Raw genomic sequence first — 23,519 nt, 5'->3', positions numbered from 1 at the left:
CAGCCACCAAACCTCAGGCATATGGTTGTCAGCAGCTCACTGACACCTCCACACAGGAACACAGGAACACAGGAACATTTCCATGCGGACAGAAAAGGTGAAAAACCTGCCCTCACATACTGACCACTGACAGGATAGAGATCCCAAACTCTAACAGGGAAAATGAAATCCCAGGTACGTTCACCTGTAACACCCCGCATGTAGTGTATTTGATAATTTGCACCAAATGTTCCACTGAAAATCTGTATGTTGGAGAGACCGGTCAGAAACTGAGAATGAGAATGAACGCACATCGCCATACAATTAGAGAACAGAGAATGGACCTTCCCATGTCAAAACATTTCTGCAATGAAGATCATAATATCACCAATGACATGGAAATTTTGATTTTAAGAGGGAATTTTAAATCAAAGAAACAGCGACATCACAGCCTATTTAACACTCTGGAGAATGGAATGAATGTCTCACATGGGTTCATGTCATACTATACAAATCACTGAAATAAGACAGCCATAAAGATAAGAACCTGGGAACTGGGAATTGTTTACATGTTTATACTAATAAGCCTCGCCTCTTCTCTGGCAGTGCTCCTCCTGTTCCTCCTTGTACAAAGGTGGAGGTAGCGGTCCTGGTGCTGGGTTGTTGCCATCCTATGGCCCTCTCAACGTCTCCTGGTGTACTGGCCTGTCTCCTGGTAGTGTCTCCAGCCTCTGGACACTACACTGACAGACACAGCAAATCTTCTTGCCACAGCTCACATTGATGTGCCGTTCTGGATGAGCTGTACTACCTGAGCCACTTGTGTGGGTTGTAGAGTCTGTCTCAGGCTACCACGAGTGTGAAAGCACAACCAACATTCAAAAGTGACCAAAACATCAGCCATAAAGCATTAGTAATGAGATATGGTCTGTGGTCCCAACTGTAGAACCCTCCTTTATTGAGTGTCTCCATAATTGCCAATAATTTCCATCTGTCTATTCCATTTGCACAACAGCAGGTGAAAGTGATTACTGTCAGTGTTGCTTGGAGTTACATTGTGTTGCTTAAGTGTTCCCTTTATTTTTTGAGCAGAGTACTATAATTGCTATTTAATGTTTTTGTGAAAAAAAAAATCATGTTGACCAGTGTAATTGTTCTCTATAAATGTATAAAATTGTTGGAGCCAACTCTGAGCACATTGTAATGTTTCTTCCTATCACTTTCATTACAATTCATAAAAATGCAAACAATACATCAGGTAATACCAAATATCTTGGTATTGTCCCATATATATTTTGCATTTTAATGAATGTTTTAGTTCTAGTTCAGTTTTATTTCAGCGATTAAAAAAAACACAATCTGCAAAAAAGTTCCATGAAGACCATGTTATTGTTCATTTACCAGATGACATGCTTATGAATTATTTCCTGTACGGCTTTCTTAATATCTTTATTCCTCAGACTGTATATTATGGGGTTGATCAGAGGAGTAAACACAGTATATAGCAGGGAGAGGATCTTACTCATGGATAGTGTGATATCTTTTGGTGGGACGATATAAACACAAAATATAGCCCCGTAGAATATGGAGACCACAATGAGGTGGGAGCTACAGGTGGAGAAGGCTTTCTGTCTACCAGTACTGGATGGGATCCTTAAGACTGCCCGAGCAATAGAAGTATAAGACACTACAATGATGGTGGTTGGGATTAATACAAGTGGAGCACCCAAAATATAAATCTCCATATGGATATTAAAGGTGTCTGAACAGGCGAGTTCTAGTAAGGGGACAGGGTCACAGAATAAATGGTCAATGACATTGTGCCCACAAAATGTAAGCCTTGCAATTTCTATGATTATAATAAGAATAATAGAAAATCCAATCAAACAAAAGAGTATAGACAATATCACACAATGTCCACTTGTCATGATGGTGGAGTAACGGAGGGGGTTACAGATGGACACATATCTGTCATAGGACATCAAAGAGAGAAGAAGACACTCACAGGCTTCAGAGGCACAAAATAAATACATTTGAGTGAAACAGTCAGTAAAAGTAATGGCCGCCCCATTATTCAGTAGGATGTGGAGCAGGTTGGGGACAATATCTGTGATCACCACAATGTCACTGATGGAGAGTTGTGAGATGAAGAAGTACATTGGAGTCTGGAGGATCTTACTGGTGGACACCAGGGTGATGATCAGGAGGTTCCCGCATATTGTCCCACAGTAAACCACCAGGAGAAGACAGAATAGGAACATTCTTAAATCTTGGCTGATTCCTAAGAGGGAAAACTCAGTGACCGCCGTCAGATTCTTCTCCTCCATGTAAAACAAACAAAGTAAAATTTTATTTTGTAATAAAGTAGAAAGGGAAGATTCAATAGCTTAAGAGTCACACGGTCATGATCTTGGCAGAAATATATCATTGTAAAAAAAAGTGAAATAAATATTACATTGATTTTGACCATTTGAGAAGAATCTGCATTATGTATTAGACAGAAACGTTCTGTTATTATTTTTGTGCTTATACTGACTAGCAGTAGATGTTCTTGACCATAACTGGCTCTTCCCGGCATCCCTGATGGTGGTGATTACCAGGATAATGTTGGGGGTTAGAGTGAGCCTATTCATCACATAATACTAAGACACCATCTTAGTGATCGATGTTGTCAATAATTAGCCAAACAATAGTTATAAATACTAAATGTTAAAGAAGCATTTATTTTAAATAAAGTTTATTGAAATAAAATAGCCATACATAACCACTGTATGAAAAAAGAACAGAAAGAATAACACTACTGTAAAAAAAAAAAAAAAAAAAAAGGTCAATGATCTGTTCTTGTCCAGCATTGTCTCCTCTCATGGAGTAAACCAGCCAATGACATCTAATTTAATGGTTTATGACATGTGATAGGGGTTAGTAGACTTGATTGCTTGATTAAACCCCCTTTTTTGGTGAACAGAGCACCAGGATGTGCAGATCTGGGGGCTCTGTGCACCAGAGTGAGTGGACTCCATCTCTTATAGGAGAGGTACTCCACACTCTACAGGAGAGTTACCCCGCAACCCCTGTAAGGGTTAATCGTGGTCACGTCAAGTCTGAAACTAACCCTTTCTTGGACATTAATCAGTAGCTCCATCACTTTTTTAGAATCACTAATTGGAGTGCAGATGTCCTGGTTAGCCAGCAGTGAAAACGTCTGACCATGGTTCCCCAACACAGTAGGGAGAGAGGATAGGCACGGGGTCCTCAAAGCTGTAGTGCCATAAAGCATATTCATTAGTACTACCATACAGATACAGTATAGAGGATCTAATACTAGTATTTCCATCTTTAGACATCTTGGTCACTTGACATTTTAACTCCAATGTTAAAGAAGCATTTACCCTCTCCACTAATGAGACTGAATTACTCCAGCTGCTAAACTCTGCTACTCTGTGTCTCGGGGACGTCTTTTAACTCTGCTATGCATCAAGATAGCACTCTATCAGTACACAAAATGGGGCAATAAATCAACTACATACTTCTCCTCCCCTCCCCTTTCCATAGAGTTCTGTGTGTGAACTGGGAATATATACAGATTGTATGTAAACAAACAGACTGGGTGTAGATTAGGATTAGGATTAGGAGTGCTGGCTGAGAAGTGGAGAATGAAACAGATTTCTTTGTCACGTTGCCATACCTACAGTACTAACCATTGTATGAGGCGGAGTATAAATTAGGGTAAAGGTTCAACCTGTGGGGATCAGACTGTAAAATGGATGACAGTCCCAACACCATACAAGGGAGTTACAACAACGACTGGATATTAAGGGTAAACTACAACTACTAGAACTTGTATTATTTTCCATAACATACGATATATGTCACATAAGCCATCCTGCCATCCTTCACTTGGTCCCAAATAAAATTGCAAAGAATATTACAAACAATGTAAAACAAGTAAAGTGAAGAGGTTATTCGAGAGGTCAAAGGAACTTTTATGGTGAATCCTCATCAGAGTCAACAACTGTGGAAAACTAGTGTTATTCCTAGTGAAAGGATGAATGTAACACCAACCTATTATCAAACCAATACAGATACAGGGGTAGATAAGTCATGGATTATTGAGTAGGTGGGCACATGGTCTAACTAGAACAATCCCTCTATTTTACAATCAATATTGAGACCATGAGGTATCAAAGTGTGAAGACTACATAGAAGTTAAACAAGTTCTTAACAAGACTGGTTTATTACAAGTTATCAAAAAATCTTGTGTTCCACAGAACCCAAAATTTTTTGGATTTCACCACCCAGAAATAATTATTGTACTCTGGAGTCTGGCACTACATTGTCCTCTTGTGATGTCAGCATATCCTGAAGTCTTTGATTGGGTCTCCAGTAAGGCACACCATTGTTCATTTTATTATTATTTTCATTTTCCATATTTTACAAGGCTCAATACATAAAGAAAAAAAAGTCGAATCAGAGAAATCCTACCACAGAAATAGAGATTATTTGGGGAGCAATGAATCTTACAAGTGCATTCTCTGGTCAAGATGTATTACTATTATGCATTCCAGTTCTTGGCGTTACCTGTACTGAGGGCAGCAGGGGAGGCTGAAGCTTTGGCTCTGAGTCTGGGTATATCTCAAAAACTAGTCTGTGCTCCGGACACAGACCCATAGACTGGAGATGAGTCGACACGTAACCAGTAGAGATGAGCGAACACTAAAATGTTCGGGGTTCAAAATCCGATTTGAACAGCCGCTCACTGTTCAACTGTTCAAACGGGTTTTGAAACCCCATTATAGTCTATGGGGGGAAATGCTCATTTCAGGGGTAGGCAACATTCAATCAAATTCTACTTACCAAGTCCATGAGTGAGGGTCGGGCTGGATTCTTCTCCCTGTGCAGCGTCCCCGTGTCCTCTTCCGGCCTTGAATTCACTCTGCTAGGCATCGGGCCTGGGCAGAGTCGACTGCGCATCCCCGCACTACAAGCGGACATGCGCAGTCGGCTCTGCCCAGGCCCGATGCCTAAGCACAGTGAATTCAGAGACGGTAGAGGACGTGGGGACGCTGCGCAGGGAGAAAACTTCTAAAAGTAGGAGAAGAACCAGCGTTGATTGGCCGACTGTATAGCATTCTGCCAATCAACGCTGGTTCTGCATCGAATCTTAACTTTGAACAGCTAGTAGTACTCAATCGAGTACGAGTATTTAGAATACCATAGTATTCAATCGAATACCTACTCGATTGAGTACTACTCGCTCATCTCTAGTAACCAGAAGGTGAAGCATCTTCAGGGGACAAAGGAGCTAAAACTCCAACTTCCATAGCTGTCCTCCATGCTGTTTAGTACTGTGGGGGACCAGGGTGCATATTAGTAATAAAGCTTAACGAGAGAATGGCGACTGTATGAATTGTATCCAGTATCAAAACTGTTGCAACTCAACTCTTAGTAAGAACATTAAAATGAAACAAACATATCCTTGGGTATTCACTTACACATTGCAAGGCCCACTGGCCTCTTACTTTTAGCCACGGAATGCACTGCAAGGATTTATTACTCCCTGGATAACACCTTTAAAGGAATGCAATGAACAGTAGCTCAGGTTTATTTCAATAGAATCTGATTCACTTTGCAGATTTTTTTTTTTATTTTTTTTCTGTGATGTTTACACCATGGCCAAACCACTGCATCTACAATAGTCTAAATGTTATTCTTACCAGATTAGGCATTTATAGAGTTTCCCCTTTATGGCTTTCTTAATATCTTTATTCCTCAGACTGTATATAATGGGGTTGATCAGAGGAGTAAACACAGTATATAGCAGGGAGAGGATTTTACTCATGGTGAGTGTGAGGCCTTTTGTTGGGACAACATAAACAGTGAATATAGTCCAGTAGAATATGGAGACCACAATGAGGTGGGAGCTACAGGTGGAGAAGGCTTTCTGTCTACCAGTACTGGATGGGATCCTTAAGACTGCCCGGACAATAGAAGTATAAGACACTACAATGATTAAGGCTGGGATAAATACAACTACAAACCCTATAACATAAATCTCCATATGGATAATAAAGGTGTCCGAACAGGCAAGTTCTAGTATAGGGACAACATCACAGAATAAATGGTCAATGACATTGGACCCACAAAAATTAAGTTGTGCAGTTTTTATGATGTGAATCAAAATAATAGAAAATCCAAGCAACCAACAGGACATAGACAATATCCCACAATGTCCACTTGTCATGATGGAGGAGTAACGGAGGGGATTACAGATGGCCACATATCTGTCATAGGACATCACAGTGAGGAGAAGACACTCAAATGCTTCAGAGCCACATAGAAGATAAAACTGAGCTATACAGTCAATAAAAGTAATGGACTCCCCATTATTCAATAGGATGTGGAGCAGGTTGGGAACAATATCTGTGGTCACCACGATGTCACTGATGGAGAGTTGTGAGATGAAGAAGTACATTGGGGTGTGGAGGTTCTTACTGGTGGACACCAGGGTGATGATCAGGAGGTTCCCGCATATTGTCCCCCAGTAAACCACCAGGAGAAGACAGAAGAGGAAAATTCTTAAATCTTGACTAATTTGAAATCCTAAAAGGAAAAACTCAGTGACCTCAGTCAGATTCTTCTCCTCCATGTAATACAAATTGTAGTTATGTCGTAACAAAAATCAGTGAGATATAGTGACAATAGCTGGAGGGTCGCACGGTCTTATTCTAGATAGAGATACATTACTAAATATTGTGTAACAAACAATTATATTGCAGAATCTATGAGCTGTGACCTTAAAAAAGACATAGAAAGAAATAGCAATTTTAGGTAATCTTGTCTCTCCAGTGTTGGTTGGACCTAGATAAAAAACGTCTAAAACAGCCGGGAACAAAGACAACCATGTGGATGTGAAGGATCGGACCTAATATGTTTGTCCTTTTCAAACTGATCAAATTGAGAGGAAACTTTATCATTTTCTAAAACTTACATCACATTTGTCTTTGCTCTTGATATTCATTTTTACGGTGTATATTATTTTTTTGTATTGTGAAGGAAAGTCCCAAAGGCAATAGACATTGCGTTGTGCGGTCGACAGATACAAGAAATGAGCCAGGATGGGATTAGTCTGGATATTTATATACTAGAGTACAGACGAGGTGCCAGGGAGAAGACGTCTCTGGAGATTAATGTGTCATTGTCTCGTGAGTCTTGTTCTGCTTAATGCAATTACTGAGTATAAACATAAAACTATAATGAAAAATTTGTTAAGAATATCGAAATCAAATGAATTGCATAAAAGGGTAAGATGTCAAATATAACATTGGTGGACAGAATTTTCTTTCCATAAAGTTACCCATTCTATCTATGTAATTTTCCTCTTTTTACTTCCTAGCCCCTCTTCATAGTAATTTAGATACTCCCTTCTATCTGGAAGACGGGTTGAAGCTTTGGTACCATGAGAGGTAATATCTATTGTGGATGTCCGAGACGTGGTCCCTCCGGAAGTGGGTCTTCTCAAAACATGAGAATGAAACTTATGCGATTGATACATAATTTGATTTCTGTTTTGGGAAGTTTTGAGGCCTCTCGAGTTGAGGGAACAAAAAGTGACGGAAGACATGGGAAATGAACAAAAGGAGAAACGAACAGAGACAGATAGTGGCGAGAGAAAACTAACAAGGAAAAACAAGAAACAAAGTACAAACAACAAACCCACTAAGTGGGGAAAGAGGTGAAAACTCCAAAAATCATGCTACGAGGTAGCGTGAGAAACCCAGTGGGGAACAGGCTTTCCAATAACAGTGCCGCGCCTCCCCCCAGAGCCCCGGGCCAAGCCAAATAGCACAGAAAACAACATCAGTAAAAAACGAAGTCAACAACCGAGCTATGAACTGCAATGAGATAAGATAAGTGACAATAGCTATATGGGGAGTGGGAAGGAAATAAAATAACGGGAGGGGGGATAGTAGGATCACCTGGGGCCAGCAGGAGCAGGCAACACAAAGCCCTAAAGGCTGGAAAAAGAGTGTATGTTACATAGTTACATAGTTGATAAGGTTGGATAAAGACATTAGTCCGTCTAGTCCAACCTCAAGCAACCCCATATGAGAGTCCATCACAGAGCAAAAGTAACCACTTAACCAGCAAACAGTCATCAGGGTGAAGATGTGTCCCGACCGGCCAGAACTTCGGCGGTGGAAGAGAGATGGTTGCATTTGGGACAGTGGTGTCTACTATGTTGGGCCTTCGGAGGCTGCACAATCACCTGGAAATTGGAGGAATAGGCCAGTCAGGGATATCAACCGGTGGAAGCCCGAGGGACTACATAAAGCAAGGAACATCCTCCAGACACTGGAGAAGCAGAAGACTCCAATCTCTGCGGACTTGGAGACGAAAGGGGAAAGCCCAGTTGTAAGAGATATGGTTGGAGACCAGGACTTCCAACAGCGACTTAAGAGAGACAGTAGATGATCCTCAATGAGAAACTGATCAGAGATGCCATCTTTCAGTTGATAACAGTGGGCTCTGCAGATAATGTCCCTTAGGTTGTTGGCATCAGGTGGACGCTGGCCTAGTGAACTTACCCTTACCTACAGTAGTGGAGCTGCACGAGGATGTGTCTGCCCGGACCTTATAAGAGGCGTCTGCAGCAACTCCCGTGTTTTATAGAGAAAACTGCAGAGGATTATGGGAAACATCTATAGGTATAAAAGGATTCCATTAGACAGCAAGCTGGGTGCTGGTGGAGTTCTCATGGTGAATAGTTTGTGGGACTACAGCAGCCTGAAGTGCTAGGTTTTTGTTGTACACAATAGGGATATTTTCTAAAGAATTTTTTTTTTTTGTCAAAAATTGGACTGCCTAAAATAAACTGCTTTGGATTATTTTCACTAATTAAGGTCTGATTGTTTTTTGAAATATCCCATTCTACACAGGGACATGAACCAGCAATCCTCTGATCGCTGGTTCAGTGTTATATACTCCAATACTTATATTCTCTGTTTTATATATACAGAGCTAAAGACCCCATTTAATGGCTCTGCTTTTCTCAGTCCACTATGACCAAATATCCATTACCATTATTTAGGGGACCTACCTATTGTGACCTAAGTTATTTGGCATTAATGTGTTTAACCCCTACCTGCTCTGTGTTATAGTATGTCACGGCATGTATATAGGTCATGCTCAGTTCAGTACTACTACGGCATTGTAATGTCGCGGGCACAGAAGCTGTACCTGCAGCATTACATCCGTTCTACACAGCCAAGGGGTGGAATTAGCCAACAGAGTGAGACTCCGACTACAGCGGATTAACCCCCTAGATGCCATGATCAATAGCGATCCAGGGAGTCCGAGGGCCAAATCACCTCCCCTTCCCAAAATCGCCTTTCCCTTTCATCAAGATTGCAGGTTCCAAGGAGTAGCCATGGCAGCCAAGAGTTCAGGCCACAGCCTCCTGATTTCCTATGCATAGTTCCCATCAGTGGTGTAACTAGGAATGGCGGGGCCCCGTGGCGAACTTTTGACATGACCCCCCCCCCCCAACCGACACCGAAGACCTCGACCGACCCCCTCCTCCGCATTCCTGCGTGCTCTATTATGTCCCTTAATGGACCCTGCACACAATATTATGCCCTATAGTCGCCCCTGAACACACTACTATGTCCCACTGTGGACACCCATAAACAATTATTACACTCTGGGGTCTTTTCAGACCCCAAGTATAATAATCGGAGACCCGGGGGAATAAAAACATAAACTACTGTTTCTTACCTGTCCCCGGCTCCTACACTGTCGACCTCCGCTGCCGTCCTTCTTCAATGACGTCAGACGTCACATGACCCGGGACTCAGGCCGGGTTCATGTGACGTCAGAGACGTCAGACAACTAGGAAGGAGGCCTGGCAGGATCGTGGAGAGGTAAGTAACAGTGTTTTTATGTTTCTTACCGGGTCTTTTATGTACCTCTCCCGGGCCTTCTATCATTATACTCGGGGGTCTGCAAAGATTGGATTGGTAAGTAAATGGATTGGATTGGTAAGTAAATAGGGCCAGTAACGGCCTATAAAAAAAAAAAATGTCCCGGGCCCTGTGGCAGCTGCTACCACTGCTACCACGGTAGTTACGCCACTATGTATTGCAGGGTGTTGAGATCCCAGCTTCAAGTCCCCTTGGACATGTAAAAGATGAACAAAACGAAAAATTAATAAACAAATAATTAAAAGTATATTATAATTATGCTAAAAAGGTTGGAATTGGAAGAAGCAATGACGTGGGCTTTTTTTTTCAGGGTACCATCTTTTTTTTTTTCTGGCAGGAGTATTAACTCTGGTAATATGAGTGACAGTATGGTATTGTATATAATGTGAGATTTTTTTTCCACTAATAATAATACTAATAATAATAATAATACATTTTATTTCTATAGCGCCAACATATTCCGCAGCGCTGTACAATTTGTAGGGTTCAAATGCAGACAGACAGATACATTACAAAGAAAGTCATTTCACACAATGGGACTGAGGGCCCTGCTCACAAGAGCTTACAATCTATGAGGTAGAGGGGGTGACACAAGAGGTAGCAGGGGCGGCATTGCTTATACAGAGGTCAGACAATTCTGCAATAGAGGTGACTGTCATTATATAAACAACAAATTTGTATTAAAGTTTTTGCATTGTACATCAAATAAAGAAGGACATAAATAACAAGAAATAATTATGAGTAGTCAGATAATGACGTTGCTGAGTAGCAAATACACGGGTAGATAGTATAGCGTAACATCCAATACCATCAAACATTACATAGATCCAAAGGAAAGGAAACCATCTAATATTGGTTAAACGATAATACAGAAGGTAAGAAAGGAGAGGGGGAGGTAAGAAGCTTAGGAGAGGGAGAAAAGTCATACAAGGAGGAGGAGAGAGGGAGAGAGAGGACAGTCACAAGAAGAGAAGAGAAGGCAGGAGGCTGAAAAGAACTAAAAAAACACTCATCAAAGGACCTAGGGCCTGATAGGGGGCAGTCAAGCCGGGTGGTCGAGCCAGGGGTCTTGATCTGTAGAAATTTGTCATGAGTCCTGTTGGACCAGCTAAGGAGCTCTTCAAACCTAGCTAGAAGGTTAACTTTATTCACCCAGTTCACAGAGGATGGAGGTGTAGTTTGGAGCCAATGTAGCGGGATAAGGAGTAGCGGCCAGGAGATGTGAGATAAGGATGTGTTTAGTTGGATTATACGCAGGAGACGGATGCAGAAAGAAAAATCATGGCAGGTGTTATGTTGAACTGCGGATATCCAAGAGACCTGATCACATCTCTAATGTCTCTCCAATACGTCTGAATAAGTGGGCAGTCCCACCAGAGGTGTAGGTAAGTGCCTTCCACTTGGGAACATCTCCAGCAGGAGTTCGTGGAAGTGAGTCCTTTATGATGAAGCCAAGAGGGGGTATGATACCATCATGATAGAAGCTTATAGTGGCTCTCTGGTAAGTGTAAGCATCTGGATGGACCATGAGAGTACTGCAGAATAGTATCAACCGCAGGTTACGAGAACACCAGGCCTAAGTCTTTTTCCCACATGTCTATGAAACCTGGTTTGTTGTAGTGAATTGGATCAATGTAACGTTGTAAGAGGCGGGATGTCTTCTGAAGAAGAGTGGTGTTGGAGATCATCAGTTTTTCGAATTCCGTAAGTTGAGTTCTAATTGTGAATTTCTTCCAGAGTAGTTCCAAGCATGCTTTTAGATGTTGTTCATGAAGGAAGGCCACTGATAAGTTTGGGAGCAAGGAGAGTATGTCAGTGAGTGACAGGAGGCCCTCTGCGGATGTGAAGTCCCTCAGCGTAAAGGTGTTGAGTTTGGACCACAGGCTTCGGTAGGGAGCACCATCAAGATTCAGAAGGTCAGGAAGAGCTTCCAGTGGCATAAGTAGCGAGGGAATGGGCGCCAGGCTTTCCACGAATTCCGCCCAGATAGACATTGGGCCTTGTAGCAGTAGGTTAGATTGAAGTGTTTTTCGCGATCTTGAAGCAGGTATCCAGAGGCCGGGCAGAGGTGAAAGAGAGCTGGTTTGCATCAGTAAGCATAGGGGCAGATGAGATCTGAGGGGGGCAGCTAATTCTAGCCACCAGGCTAATTGATTCACCTTATAGTATTTGCGAATGTCCAGGAGGCCTATACCTCCAGAGTGTTTCCTTTCCATCAATTTCTCCCAGGCAATTCTCGTATTTACTTGTGAACCATGTGAACTTGGAAAATATGCTCTTCAGTGAGGCAAAAAATGCAGTAGGCAGAAAGATTGGGAGCATTACAATTTTGTATAAAATTTTTGGTAGGATGTAAGTCTGTATTAAGTTTTTTCTTTCAAACCAAGAGAGAGGCAACGTTGTGTAGATGCAAGAGATTTAGAAATTTCGTCTACAAGAAGGGGAAATTGCGGTTGTAGAGATCAGCAGTGCGAGAGGTAAGACAGATGCCAAGGTATTTCATTCTGGAGCCCAATAAGGTAAAAGGCGTGAATGCTTTAAGCTTCTCCATTCTGGACGCAGGAAGCGAAACATTTAATACCTCGGACTTCGATAAGTTAACCTTGTACCGAGAGACCATTCCAAACACTGAGATAGCTTCGACTAAGGTGGGAAGGCCTTCTTCAGGGTTCGTAATAACGAAGAGGACATCGTCGGCATAAGCTGTAGAATACAAGGTCTGGTTACCCATCTTCATGCCCCGGATTCTGTGGTCTTGCCGGACTTATTGAAGTAATGTTTCCATTACCAGCACGAAGAGCGTCGGGGATAATGAGCTCCTTGCCTCGTCCCATTAGTAATTGTAAAGCTAGGTGAAAGAGTTCCATTAATTCTAACTCGAGCCATTGGGGAATTGTAGTGAGAGAAGATAGGGGGTGGAAAACCAAATTTGCTTAGGGTAGATTTCATATACTGCCAATCAACTCTATCGAATGCCTTTTTGGCATCGACGGCTAGCAAGATTAGGGGGGGTTTGGGAGCGATTCACCAAATGTATCAGCGGGAGGAGTTTGGCGGTGTTATGCCAGCCTTCTCTACCGAAGACGAAGCCAGACTGCTCCTCATTGATCAAGTCAGGAATAAAGGATTGAAGACATCTAGAAAGAATCTTTGTCCAGATCTTGACATTAACATTCAATAAAGAGATAGGGCGGTAGCTACCACAGGAGGATAAGTCCTTGCCCTCCTTGGGAATGAGGGTGATGTGCGTCTCTTGCGCTTGACTTGGCAAAGAAGCTCCCTGCAGAAGGGCGTTGCAGAGCAAGGAAAGTTGTGGGACAATATGTTTTGAAATTTCTTATAATAGAAAAGCGGAAGGCCATCAGGGCTGGGGCTTTTGCCTGTCAGGAAACTGTTTAACATGTCATTGACCTCCTGCAATGAAATGGGCTCAAGAACGGTGGTCGCCACCGTGACCGGAAATCTTGGGAGGGTAAGAGAGTCCAGGAACTGGGTCACACACACTCCATGGTGATCAGGTCATGCGATGATCCTGACCTAACAGATGTGATTTTAGAACAGTTTTGAAGCTGCTGTAGTTGGAGGATTAATTAGATTGTCCGGGGTAAAGCATTTCAGATCCCTGATGCAGCTTGAGAAAAGTCTTGGAAATGGGATGTTCTAGAAAACTCTCAAATTTACAAGATTTTATGCTTATAAAGTTTCTCGTGGGGAGGAGGCTTTGGGTTCTTTTCTTTCATCAGGTCAATGGCAGATTGTTTGGTCCCGAGCTCAGAAATCCTCTCAGTGCATTACTTTGAGGGAAACGCAGTACAAATTACTGATGCATTGGTACCATATCCCCACCCTCCTCCATGCTTTGAATCCTGCACTTCCTACGGTGTGTTGGCATTGCAATGCTGCGGTCAGTACTCTGTACCACATCTTTTGAACCTGTCCCCTCAATTTGGGCTTTTGGCAGGAGGTTAGAGCACTGACGGACTCCCTTTTCCTTCAAGGAGTCCCACTAGATCCTCTTATTTACATTTTGAACCTTCCCCCTAGTCACTTGGGTCGCAAGACCTCCAGACTGTTTCTCTATCTCTGCACAGCTGCTAAGACCCTCATCGCTAGACATTGGAAAAGCCCAAATCTCCCCTCTGGTACGGAACTCTTGGCTCACATTAAGGACGTACGGAGCCTCGAGTTCCTTACCGCCAGTCTTAACAACACTCTAGACGACTTCCTCTCCATTAGGTTTTCCTGGGACGCCTATTGCGCCCAGCAGGGCCTGTGACCTGGTTCTCCCCTTCCTTCTCTCCCTTCCCCCTCCTTTTCTTCTTCCTCTTTGTATTTGTCTTCTCACCCCCCTTCCTGAGTATTTTTGTTAATTATATGTTTTGATGTGAGTTATGGGATTGGCAGTATGCCTCTCCCCTATTTCTGTTTCTGTGTTTGGATTTGTTTTATCTCTTGTTATGTCAAAACCTTCAATAAAAATTACAGTTGAAAATTATTTTTTTTTTCCCCTGTACGGCTTTCCTAATATCTTTGTTCCTCAGACTGTATATAATGGGGTTGACCAAGGGAATAAACACAGTATATAGCAAGGAGAGGATCTTACTCATGGTAAGTGTGAGACCTTTTGATGGAACAACGTAAATACTGAATATAGTCCCATAGAATATGGAGACCACAATGAGGTGGGAGCTACAGGTGGAGAAGGCTTTCTGTCTACCAGTACTGGATGGGATCCTTAAGACTGTTACAACAATATAAGTATAAGACATTGCAATGATTAAGGCTGGGATTAATACAAATGGAAAACCCATAATATAAATCTCCATGTGGATAATAAAGATGTCAGAACAGGCAAGTTCTAGTATGGGGACAATATCACAGAATAAATGGTCAATGACATTGGGGCCACAAAAATTAAGGTTGGCTGTTTTTATGATGTGAATTAGAATAATAGAAAATCCAAGCAACCAACAAGTAATAGACAATATCACACAATGTCCACTTGTCATGATGGTGAAGTAACGGAGAGGATTACAGATGGCCACATATCTGTCATAAGACATCACAGCCAGAAGAAGACACTCAAATCCTTCAGAGCCACATAAAATACAAAACTGAGTGATACAGTCAATAAGAGTAATGGTCCCTCCATTATTCAGTAGGATGTGGAGCAGGTTGGGGACAATATCTGTGATAACCAAGATGTCACTGATGGAGAGTTGTGAGATGAAGAAGTACATTGGAGTGTGGAGGATCTTACTTGTGGACACCAAGGTGATGATCAGGAGGTTCCCATATATTGTCCCACAGTAAACCACCAGGAGAAGACAGAACAGGAAAATTCTTAGATCTTGGCTGACTTGAAATCCTAAAAGGAAAAACTCAGTGCCAGCCGTCACATTCTTCTCCTGCATGTAAAACACATCAAGTGTTAAGTTGTCATATACCAAAACAGCGATATGTAATAGCTAGAGGTTTGGACATACCCAAAGTTTATCTGAAACAGCCAGGAACAAGGACAATCACATGAATGTCAAATGTAAAAGATCAGCTATTAGACCCTCAACAATCATCCCCCATTTCTTCTGCTTTCTCAAATGTTGAAATCTGAATCCATCCTCTTCCCCCTATGTGACCCATCTGTCAGAGTTTGTGGTGCCAGACTTATCTTAGTCCCACAATTTAGTTTCCTGTGGGTAATCTTTGATTATATTCTGTTCTTCAAGCCACACATTCAAGCCCTCAACGCCTCCTGCTGGCTCCAACTCAAGAATGTCCATCCGCATCTTTCTCACCTCTAAAACTAAAAATATTCTAGTCCACCCCCTCATACTCTCCCACTTAGATTACTGTAACACCCTTCTCCATGGACTCTCAACAAATTAAGCTGCTCACGTAATACACCTCTCTCTACGTACTGTATCGGCCGCTCACCTTCTCCGCTCTCCCTTCACTGGTTACCCATTGCCCACCAAAGCCATCCAAAACCTGTCCCCTCCATATACAGTTAGGGCCAGAAATATTTGGACAGTGACACAATTTTCGCGAGTTGGGCTCTGCATGCCACCACATTGGTTTTGAAATGAAACCTCTACAACAGAATTCAAGTGCAGATTGTAACGTTTAATTTGAAGGGTTGAACAAAAATATCTGATAGAAAATGTAGGAATTGGACACATTTCTTTACAAACACTCCACATTTTAGGTGCTCAAAAGTAATTGGACAAATAAACATAACCCAAACAAACTATTTTTATTTTCAATATTTTGTTGCGAATCCTTTGGAGGCAATCACTGCCTTAAGTCTGGAACCCATGGACATCACCAAACGCTGGGTTTCCTCCTTCTTAATGCTTTGCCAGGCCTTTACAGCCGCAGCCTTCAGGTCTTGCTTGTTTGTGGGTCTTTCCGCCTTAAGTCTGGATTTGAGCAAGTGAAATGCATGCTCAATTGGGTTAAGATCTGGTGATTGACTTGGCCATTGCAGAATGTTCCACTTTTTTGCACTCATGAACTCCTGGCTAGCTTTGGCTGTATGCTTGGGGTCATTGTCCATCTGTACTATGAAGCGCCGTCCGATCAACTTGGCAGCATTTGGCTGAATCTGGGCTGAAAGTATATCCCGGTACACTTCAGAATTCATCCGGCTACTCTTGTCTGCTGTTATGTCATCAATAAACACAAGTGACCCAGTGCCATTGAAAGCCATGCATGCCCATGCCATCACGTTGCCTCCACCATGTTTTACAGAGGATGTGCTGTGCCTCGGATCATGTGCCATTTCCTTTCTTCTCCAAACTTTTTTCTTCCCATCATTCTGGTACAGGTTGATCTTTGTCTCATCTGTCCATAGAATATTTTTCCAGAACTGAGCTGGCTTCTTGAGGTGTTTTTCAGCAAATGTAACTCTGGCCTGTCTATTTTTGGAATTGATGAATGGTTTGCATCTAGATGTGAACCCTTTGTATTTACTTTCATGGAGTCTTCTCTTTACTGTTGACTTAGAGACAGTTACACCTACTTCACTGAGAGTGTTCTGGACTTCAGTTGATGTTGTGAACGGGTTCTTCTTGACCAAAGAAAGTATGCGGCGATCATCCACCACTGTTGTCATCCGTGGACGCCCAGGCCTTTTTGAGTTCCCGAGCTCACCAGTCAATTCCTTTTTTCTTAGAATGTACCCGACTGTTGATTTTCCTACTCCAAGCATGTCTGCTATCTCTCTGATGGATTTTTTCTTTTTTTTTTCAGCCTCAGGATGTTCTGCTTCACCTCAATTGAGAGTTCCTTTAACCGCATGTTGTCTGGTCACAGCAACAGCTTCCAAATGCAAAACCACACACCTGGAATCAACTCCAGACCTTTTAACTACTTCATTGATTACAAGGTTTACGAGGGAGATGCCTTCAGAGTTAATTGCAGCCCTTAGAGTCCATTGTCCAATTACTTTTGGTCCCTTGAAAAAGAGGAGGCTATGCATTACAGAGCTATGATTCCTAAACCCTTTCTCCGATTTGGATGTGGAAACTCTCATATTGCAGCTGGGAGTGTGCACTTTCAGCCCATATTATATATATAATTGTATTTCTGAACATGTTTTAGTAAACAGCTAAAATAACAAAACTTGTGTCACTGTCCAAATATTTCTGGCCCTAACTGTATCTCTTACCGAATCTCAAACTACCTCCCCACACATCACCGGTGATCTTCTCAATACTTCCTTCTTTGCCTTGCTCTTATCCGCTCTTCACACAACTGCCCCCCAAGATTTCTCCTGTGAATCCCCCATATTCTGGAACTCACTACCAACGACATATAAGACTGACCCCCACAATCACAGGCTTCAAGAAGGCCCTGAAGACTCCTCTATTACAACCCCCAATAACACTACTGTCACCACACCACCATCTGAGGTTTGTCCTTTTCTCAATCTGATCAATTTGAGAGGAAACTTTAGCAGATTTCTTGATGAATTATTACCCAGAAATTTGCTTAAACTTACATCAGATTTTTCTTTGTTCTTGATATTCATTTTTAAAATATGTATTCATTTGTATGAATGTTGTGAAGAAAAGTCCCAGAGGCAATAGACATCGTGTTGTGCGGCCGTCAGATACAAGAAATGAGCCAGGATGCGATTAGTCTGGATATTTATATGGTAGGGCCAGGTATAAGACGTCTCCGAAGATCTATTTGTCATTGTCTCAGGAGTCGTCTTCCACTTATGGCAATTACTGAGTATAAACATGTCAAGAATATCCAAATCCAATAAATTGTGCAAAAAATAAAAAGATAAGATGTCTAATATAACATCGTGAATAGGGTTGAGCTGATCTTGACTTTTCAGGATCGATTTTGAAATCCGATTTCCGATCATTTTTCATTCGAACCCGATCTCAATCCCAATTCCGATCCCAATGCAAGTCAATGGGATTTTTTTACTAATCGGAGATTGGATTTTAAAAACAATCCTATTCACTATACAGCATGGAATCTAACAATTGGGCACTTTATTCACTAAGTAGCCAGAGGATTTTTTTTTAATCCTCTGGCTACTTAGTCCCCCCTGGTGTCCACTTTCCTGCAGAGATGGCTGGTCCGGTGCCCGGTGTTCTCGTTCTTCTTCGCCTTGTTGCACCCTGCCTGTCAGGTTAGGAGAGTGCGGGCAGGTACTGGGGTACTTTTTTAAATTATCCATCATACGGCTACATTAAATTTGCTGTATACTACCAGTGGCTACTCACGTGTCCTATTTTTTTCTGTTTTCACAGATCCCTCAATACATTCAAATGTATTATAATTGATCTGTGGGACAGGGGTAAGCGCAGTTTCATTAACTTTGATAGATGGGTCAGGTAGAGGGGCCGTACAATGTGGGCAGGAGTGAACCTACCCCTTTCGCCGCCCGAGGCGAACTACAGAAAGCCGTCCCATCCCCCCCCCCACCGGGAGGAGGGGGCGGAGCGTAGGGGGCATGACAGAGTGAAGGGGGCGTGACTGCGCGAAGGGGGCGGGGCTTAGCATGGGGGGAGGCTGCTGGAGCAGCGCTGCTTCAGTGGCCTCCCCAAACCACCGCTCGGTGCTAAGCCAGTCCAGGACAGCTTGTCCTTGACTGGCTTAGATAATCAAAAATGCCGCCCTCCCTGGGGTCCTGACATAGCGCCGCCTGAAGCGCTTGCTTCAGTTCGCCTCATGGGAGGTGCGGCACTGGATGTGGGGCGAAGATAATAAAGTCCGTTTTCTCCATGTTGATTTTGAGAAAGTGGGAGGAGAGAAAGGAGGCTACGGCCGCTAGGTACTTTGGAACTCTGGCCAGCAGAGAGGTAATGTCTGGTCCAGAGAGGTACATCTGATTCTATGAGTTGGACCAAGTCGAGGGTGGAGATGGAGAACAGGAGGGGTCCTAGGACGGAGCCTTGGGGGACACCTACAGAGAGAGGGTGTGGTGAGAAGGTAATATGCAAATGAATGATGTTGAATGTTGTGAGGTATGAGGAGATCCATGAAATGGCCAAGTCTTTGTTGTCAAGGGATGAGTTTATAATAAGATGAGTGGTCGACTGTGTCAAAGACGGAAAAGAGATGAAGGAGGAGGAAGACATAGTAATGACGCTTGGCTTTGGAGGTTAGAAGGTCATTGGTGACTTCGGTTACAGCAGTTTCTGTGGAATGACAGGTCTGAAACCTGATTGTAATCTGTCAAAAGTACTGCCTTTTTGGCAAAGAAATGACAGCTTGGGAATATCCACTTCAGCTCTGCACAAGCCATCAGACCTGTGATAGGTGCAGAGTCCACCACTGGGAAAGGGAGGGACTGCAGCACCAGAAAACTTTGATAGAAGCACGTTTTGTTTCTGTACCATTGGTTCAGCTTTGGTGATCGATTGCTGACTCAAGGAATGACTAGGAGAAGGAGGAGCAGGAACATCAGGACCAGCAGATGATGAGAAGGACACGCCGCTTACTTTGGCTGAGGTGGTGGAGCCTTGACTGCCTGAAATAGGGTGTGTTCCACTGGGTGATGCAGCAGTTGCTGTGGCAAGTTGGACCCCCACATTGGAGCAACGGTTCTCCGAGTTCACTTTTTGGTGATACTACATATTTTGATGTAGGGCTGTGGTGTAAACATTGGCACCCTGGCCACGATTCACCTTCTACCCACAGATTTGACATATGGCCATGTATAACTTCTCCAGTGGCTTAACAAAAAATTGCTACACCACCGAGTAGGTGATTATACCCTCAGCACTCTGCACTGACTGACTGCTATTGCCATTGCTTTGGTTTAAGCTGGGCACGTTTGACTCCCAACCTCCCACTGATGCCACCCTACTGACTCCCATCCACGCTTCCGACTTGCTGATTCAGCTACTGCCTCATATGCAAGCTGGCTGCCTCCCTCTTGTCCCGGTGATGATGTCTCCTGGCTCCCAACTGCCATCAGCCACAACATCATCGACTACTGTCTGCAGGTCACTAAAGACTTCCTGAACGGTCTCTGAGAATCTTTTAGGCCTGTTCCCCTCCCCTGTGCAGGGCCTGTCACTTCTCTGTCTGACATACTGTTGGGTTAAATAAGTAAATGAAAAGGAAATTAATACAAGGCAAAAAAGCCTGTCATTTTCTCACTTCAAAAAACAAAATGGTGCATAAGTAACTTATTTTATTCCCAACTAATATAAAAGATAACAGATAATTGTGGAGATGAATGAATAGTCCTCTTTTTTTGCCACTATTTTACCGCAAAATGGCCTTTAATTTTGCTGCACATTATAGTATAATAGCAGTTAATGCAGCAAGTTGTAGTAGGATTGTAGTATTGCAACACCTCAAATGAACCCTGTCCTGCCTCAATACTCTGTATAAATTCATCCCTATCCTTTCCCTACACTTCTAATTCTCCTTCCCTGAACTTCGATGTAGCAAAATATCAGTTTTCTTGTGTTTTTCACCACCTTCCTTCGTGCTTGCTGATATCTCTCCCTGCACTAAGTACACTGGAGAATGACTGAATCCAAGATGGTGAAGGGTATTTATAGGGCTGTGACATCACAGGGCTGACTGACTGATGATTGGTTGCACACAAGGCATTGCAGGTGATCCTGTGTTCCCAGAGTTCTTTGCCCCATGTCCTAACATGTGCAACAGCCATTAGGGTCTTGAGATTGCAGGATCATTTTTAAAATCCGATTTCCGATAATTTTCCATCCGATCACGATCCCAATTCCGATCCTAATGCAAGCCAGTGGGATTTTTTAATTATCGAAAATCGGAATTTAAAAACGATCATATTCACTACACAGTGTGGAGTCCAAAAATTGAACGCTTCAATTTTTGTACTCCACGCTGTGCAGTGATTAAAAAATTTGCCAGCTACTTAGTCCCCCCTTCTATCCGGTTACCTGCACAGAACCGCTGCCACTCCATGTTGTTCTCGCTCCTCTTCTCTCTAGCTCATATGCCTGCAGAGCGCCATGCGCACCTCCACCTCCCAGGCTAGTGTTACTGATGCTGGAAGAAGGCAGGGCTTAGGAGAGTGTGGGCGGGTACAGGATGGGGAGATATGAGTGGAACGACACCAGTTCTGTGCAAGTAAGTTGAGCGATTGGGATCGGAATTCCATTCCCGATCTTTTTTTAGGCGGGATCAGAACCCCATCATGATCGTGAAATTTACTCAATTGCCGATTGGGATCTGATCTTTTCCGAACCTGATTGTTCAACCCTAGCGGCCATTTTAGAAAAAAATATTATCCATTACCAGGAAGTGTGAGGAAATCCAGATTACATGCAAATCAAATTTTTCATGCTATTCGGAAAGAATTCCACTTCGTCAGCTTCGATTTGCTCATCTCTAGACATGACCAAAAAATGAGTTGAGGACAAAGCCAAATTTTCCATATTTTCCAAACCTGATGTGACAATAACTTTGAGACACTTTAACTTTCCCAAGTGATTTTAGGAGTGTTTTCCTGACATATTGAACATGGAATCCCCCCAAAATGACCTTATTTTTCAGACTATATTCCTCCCAGAATTTATCAAAGCATATGGTGAGCATTTAACCTAGGAGATGGCTTCCAAAAAGAATCGTGCACTGGATGGTGCAAAATGACAATTGACTTGTTCCCAGATATCTTCTATCTCAGTGGCCGCTCTGTCATGACCATCTTGTGGCCCTGTGAAAGGTCAGATCCTGGTTATGATGTTCTGTCTGATTTTAGAAATACCAAATACCGGGGCTCAGAAGTGATAGAGCACCATGCACATTTGAGGACTAATTTGGACATTTACACTGCATTGGCGGGCATTTGCAGAGACCCCAAGAAAAAATAATAAAACCCAAAATATGACCACATTTTAAAAGTTACACCCCTCAATGAATTTATCAAGGGGTATTATCATTATGATCCCAAGAGTGAATCCCAAAAATTATTGTGAAAAGTGAAAATTTATATTTTTAAAGGAATATTCCATTTTAGTGCCCGATATTATCTGCCCACTTTGTACCATCAGAGACACGCAATCCTAAAACTTTTCAGTGGGCTATATGGGTGTATATATGGGTGTAAGCTGATGTTTGGGTACACAACAGGATTCACTTTTTAGTTATTGGAGTATATATTTAGAATTTTTTTTTTTTTTTATATTTTATGAATTGGAATTTGTAAAAGTGACCCCATGTTGTAGGGACAATTTTAGTTTCTTTGCAAATGTGCTGTGGTGTTCAAAGACCAAACAATCTAAATCTGTGCTCCAAAACCACATAGTGCTCCATCACTTCTGCGTCCTGTTGTGTGCCCAAATTACAGTTTATGTCCACTGGTGTGCCCAGGATAACATACTTAAAGGGGTCTCCCATGAACATAATCATCTTTACATTTGAAGATAACTAGAGATGAGCGAGTAGTGTTCGATCGAGTAGGTGTTCGATGGAATACTACGGTATTCGAAATACTCGTACTCGATCGAACACTACTAGCTGTTCGAAGTTTAAGGTTCGATGCAGAGCCAGCACTGATTGGCAGAATGCTATATATTCTGCCAATAAACGCTGGTTCTTCTCTTACCTGTAGAAGTCTTCTCCGTGCAGCATCCCCGCGGCGTCTTCCGGCTGGAATTCACTCTGCCTAGGCATCCGGCCTAGGCAGAGCCGACACGCGCATGTGCGGGCATGCACGCACATACTCGCACATTCACAGTTGTCTCTGCTCAGGCGTCGGCCCGGGCAGAGCCAACCGCGCATGCGCAGTCAGCTCTGCCTAGGCCCCGATGCCTAGGCAGAGTGAATTCCAGCCGGAAGAAGACGCGGGGGCGCTGCGCCGGGAGAAGACTTAAAGGAGAATCCAGCCCGACCGTCACTCGTGGACTTGGTAAGTATAATTGTATCGAATTTTGCCTACCCCTGAAATGAGCATTCCCCCCCCCCCCATAGACTATAATGGGGTTCGAAATCCGTTCGAACAGCTGAACAGTGTGCGGCTGTTCAAATCGGATTTCGAACCTCGGACATTTTAGTGTTCGCTCATCTCTAAAGATAACTAAAAGTTAATCATTGATG

General features: G+C 42.8%; 2 protein-coding genes across 2 annotated transcripts; both read right to left on the bottom strand.

Annotated features, from left to right (window-relative positions):
* Window positions 1–5,689: 5,689 nt before the first annotated feature.
* On the bottom strand, window positions 5,690–6,628 carry LOC142202269 (olfactory receptor 5V1-like). The gene has a single exon (XM_075272329.1). The coding sequence runs from the start codon at window positions 6,623–6,625 to the stop codon at window positions 5,690–5,692; it is 936 nt and encodes a 311-aa protein (XP_075128430.1). The 5' UTR covers window positions 6,626–6,628.
* A 7,800-nt stretch (window positions 6,629–14,428) lies between these two features.
* Window positions 14,429–15,373, bottom strand: LOC142202268 (olfactory receptor 5P55-like). Its single transcript, XM_075272328.1, has one exon. The coding sequence runs from the start codon at window positions 15,371–15,373 to the stop codon at window positions 14,429–14,431; it is 945 nt and encodes a 314-aa protein (XP_075128429.1).
* Between the last annotated feature and the right edge of the window lie 8,146 nt (window positions 15,374–23,519).

This window comes from Leptodactylus fuscus, chromosome 5, assembly GCF_031893055.1.
Source record: "Leptodactylus fuscus isolate aLepFus1 chromosome 5, aLepFus1.hap2, whole genome shotgun sequence".
NCBI lineage: Eukaryota > Metazoa > Chordata > Amphibia > Anura > Leptodactylidae > Leptodactylus > Leptodactylus fuscus.
Note: the sequence above shows the minus strand (reverse complement) of the source record. Positions and strands in the feature narration are given on the sequence as shown.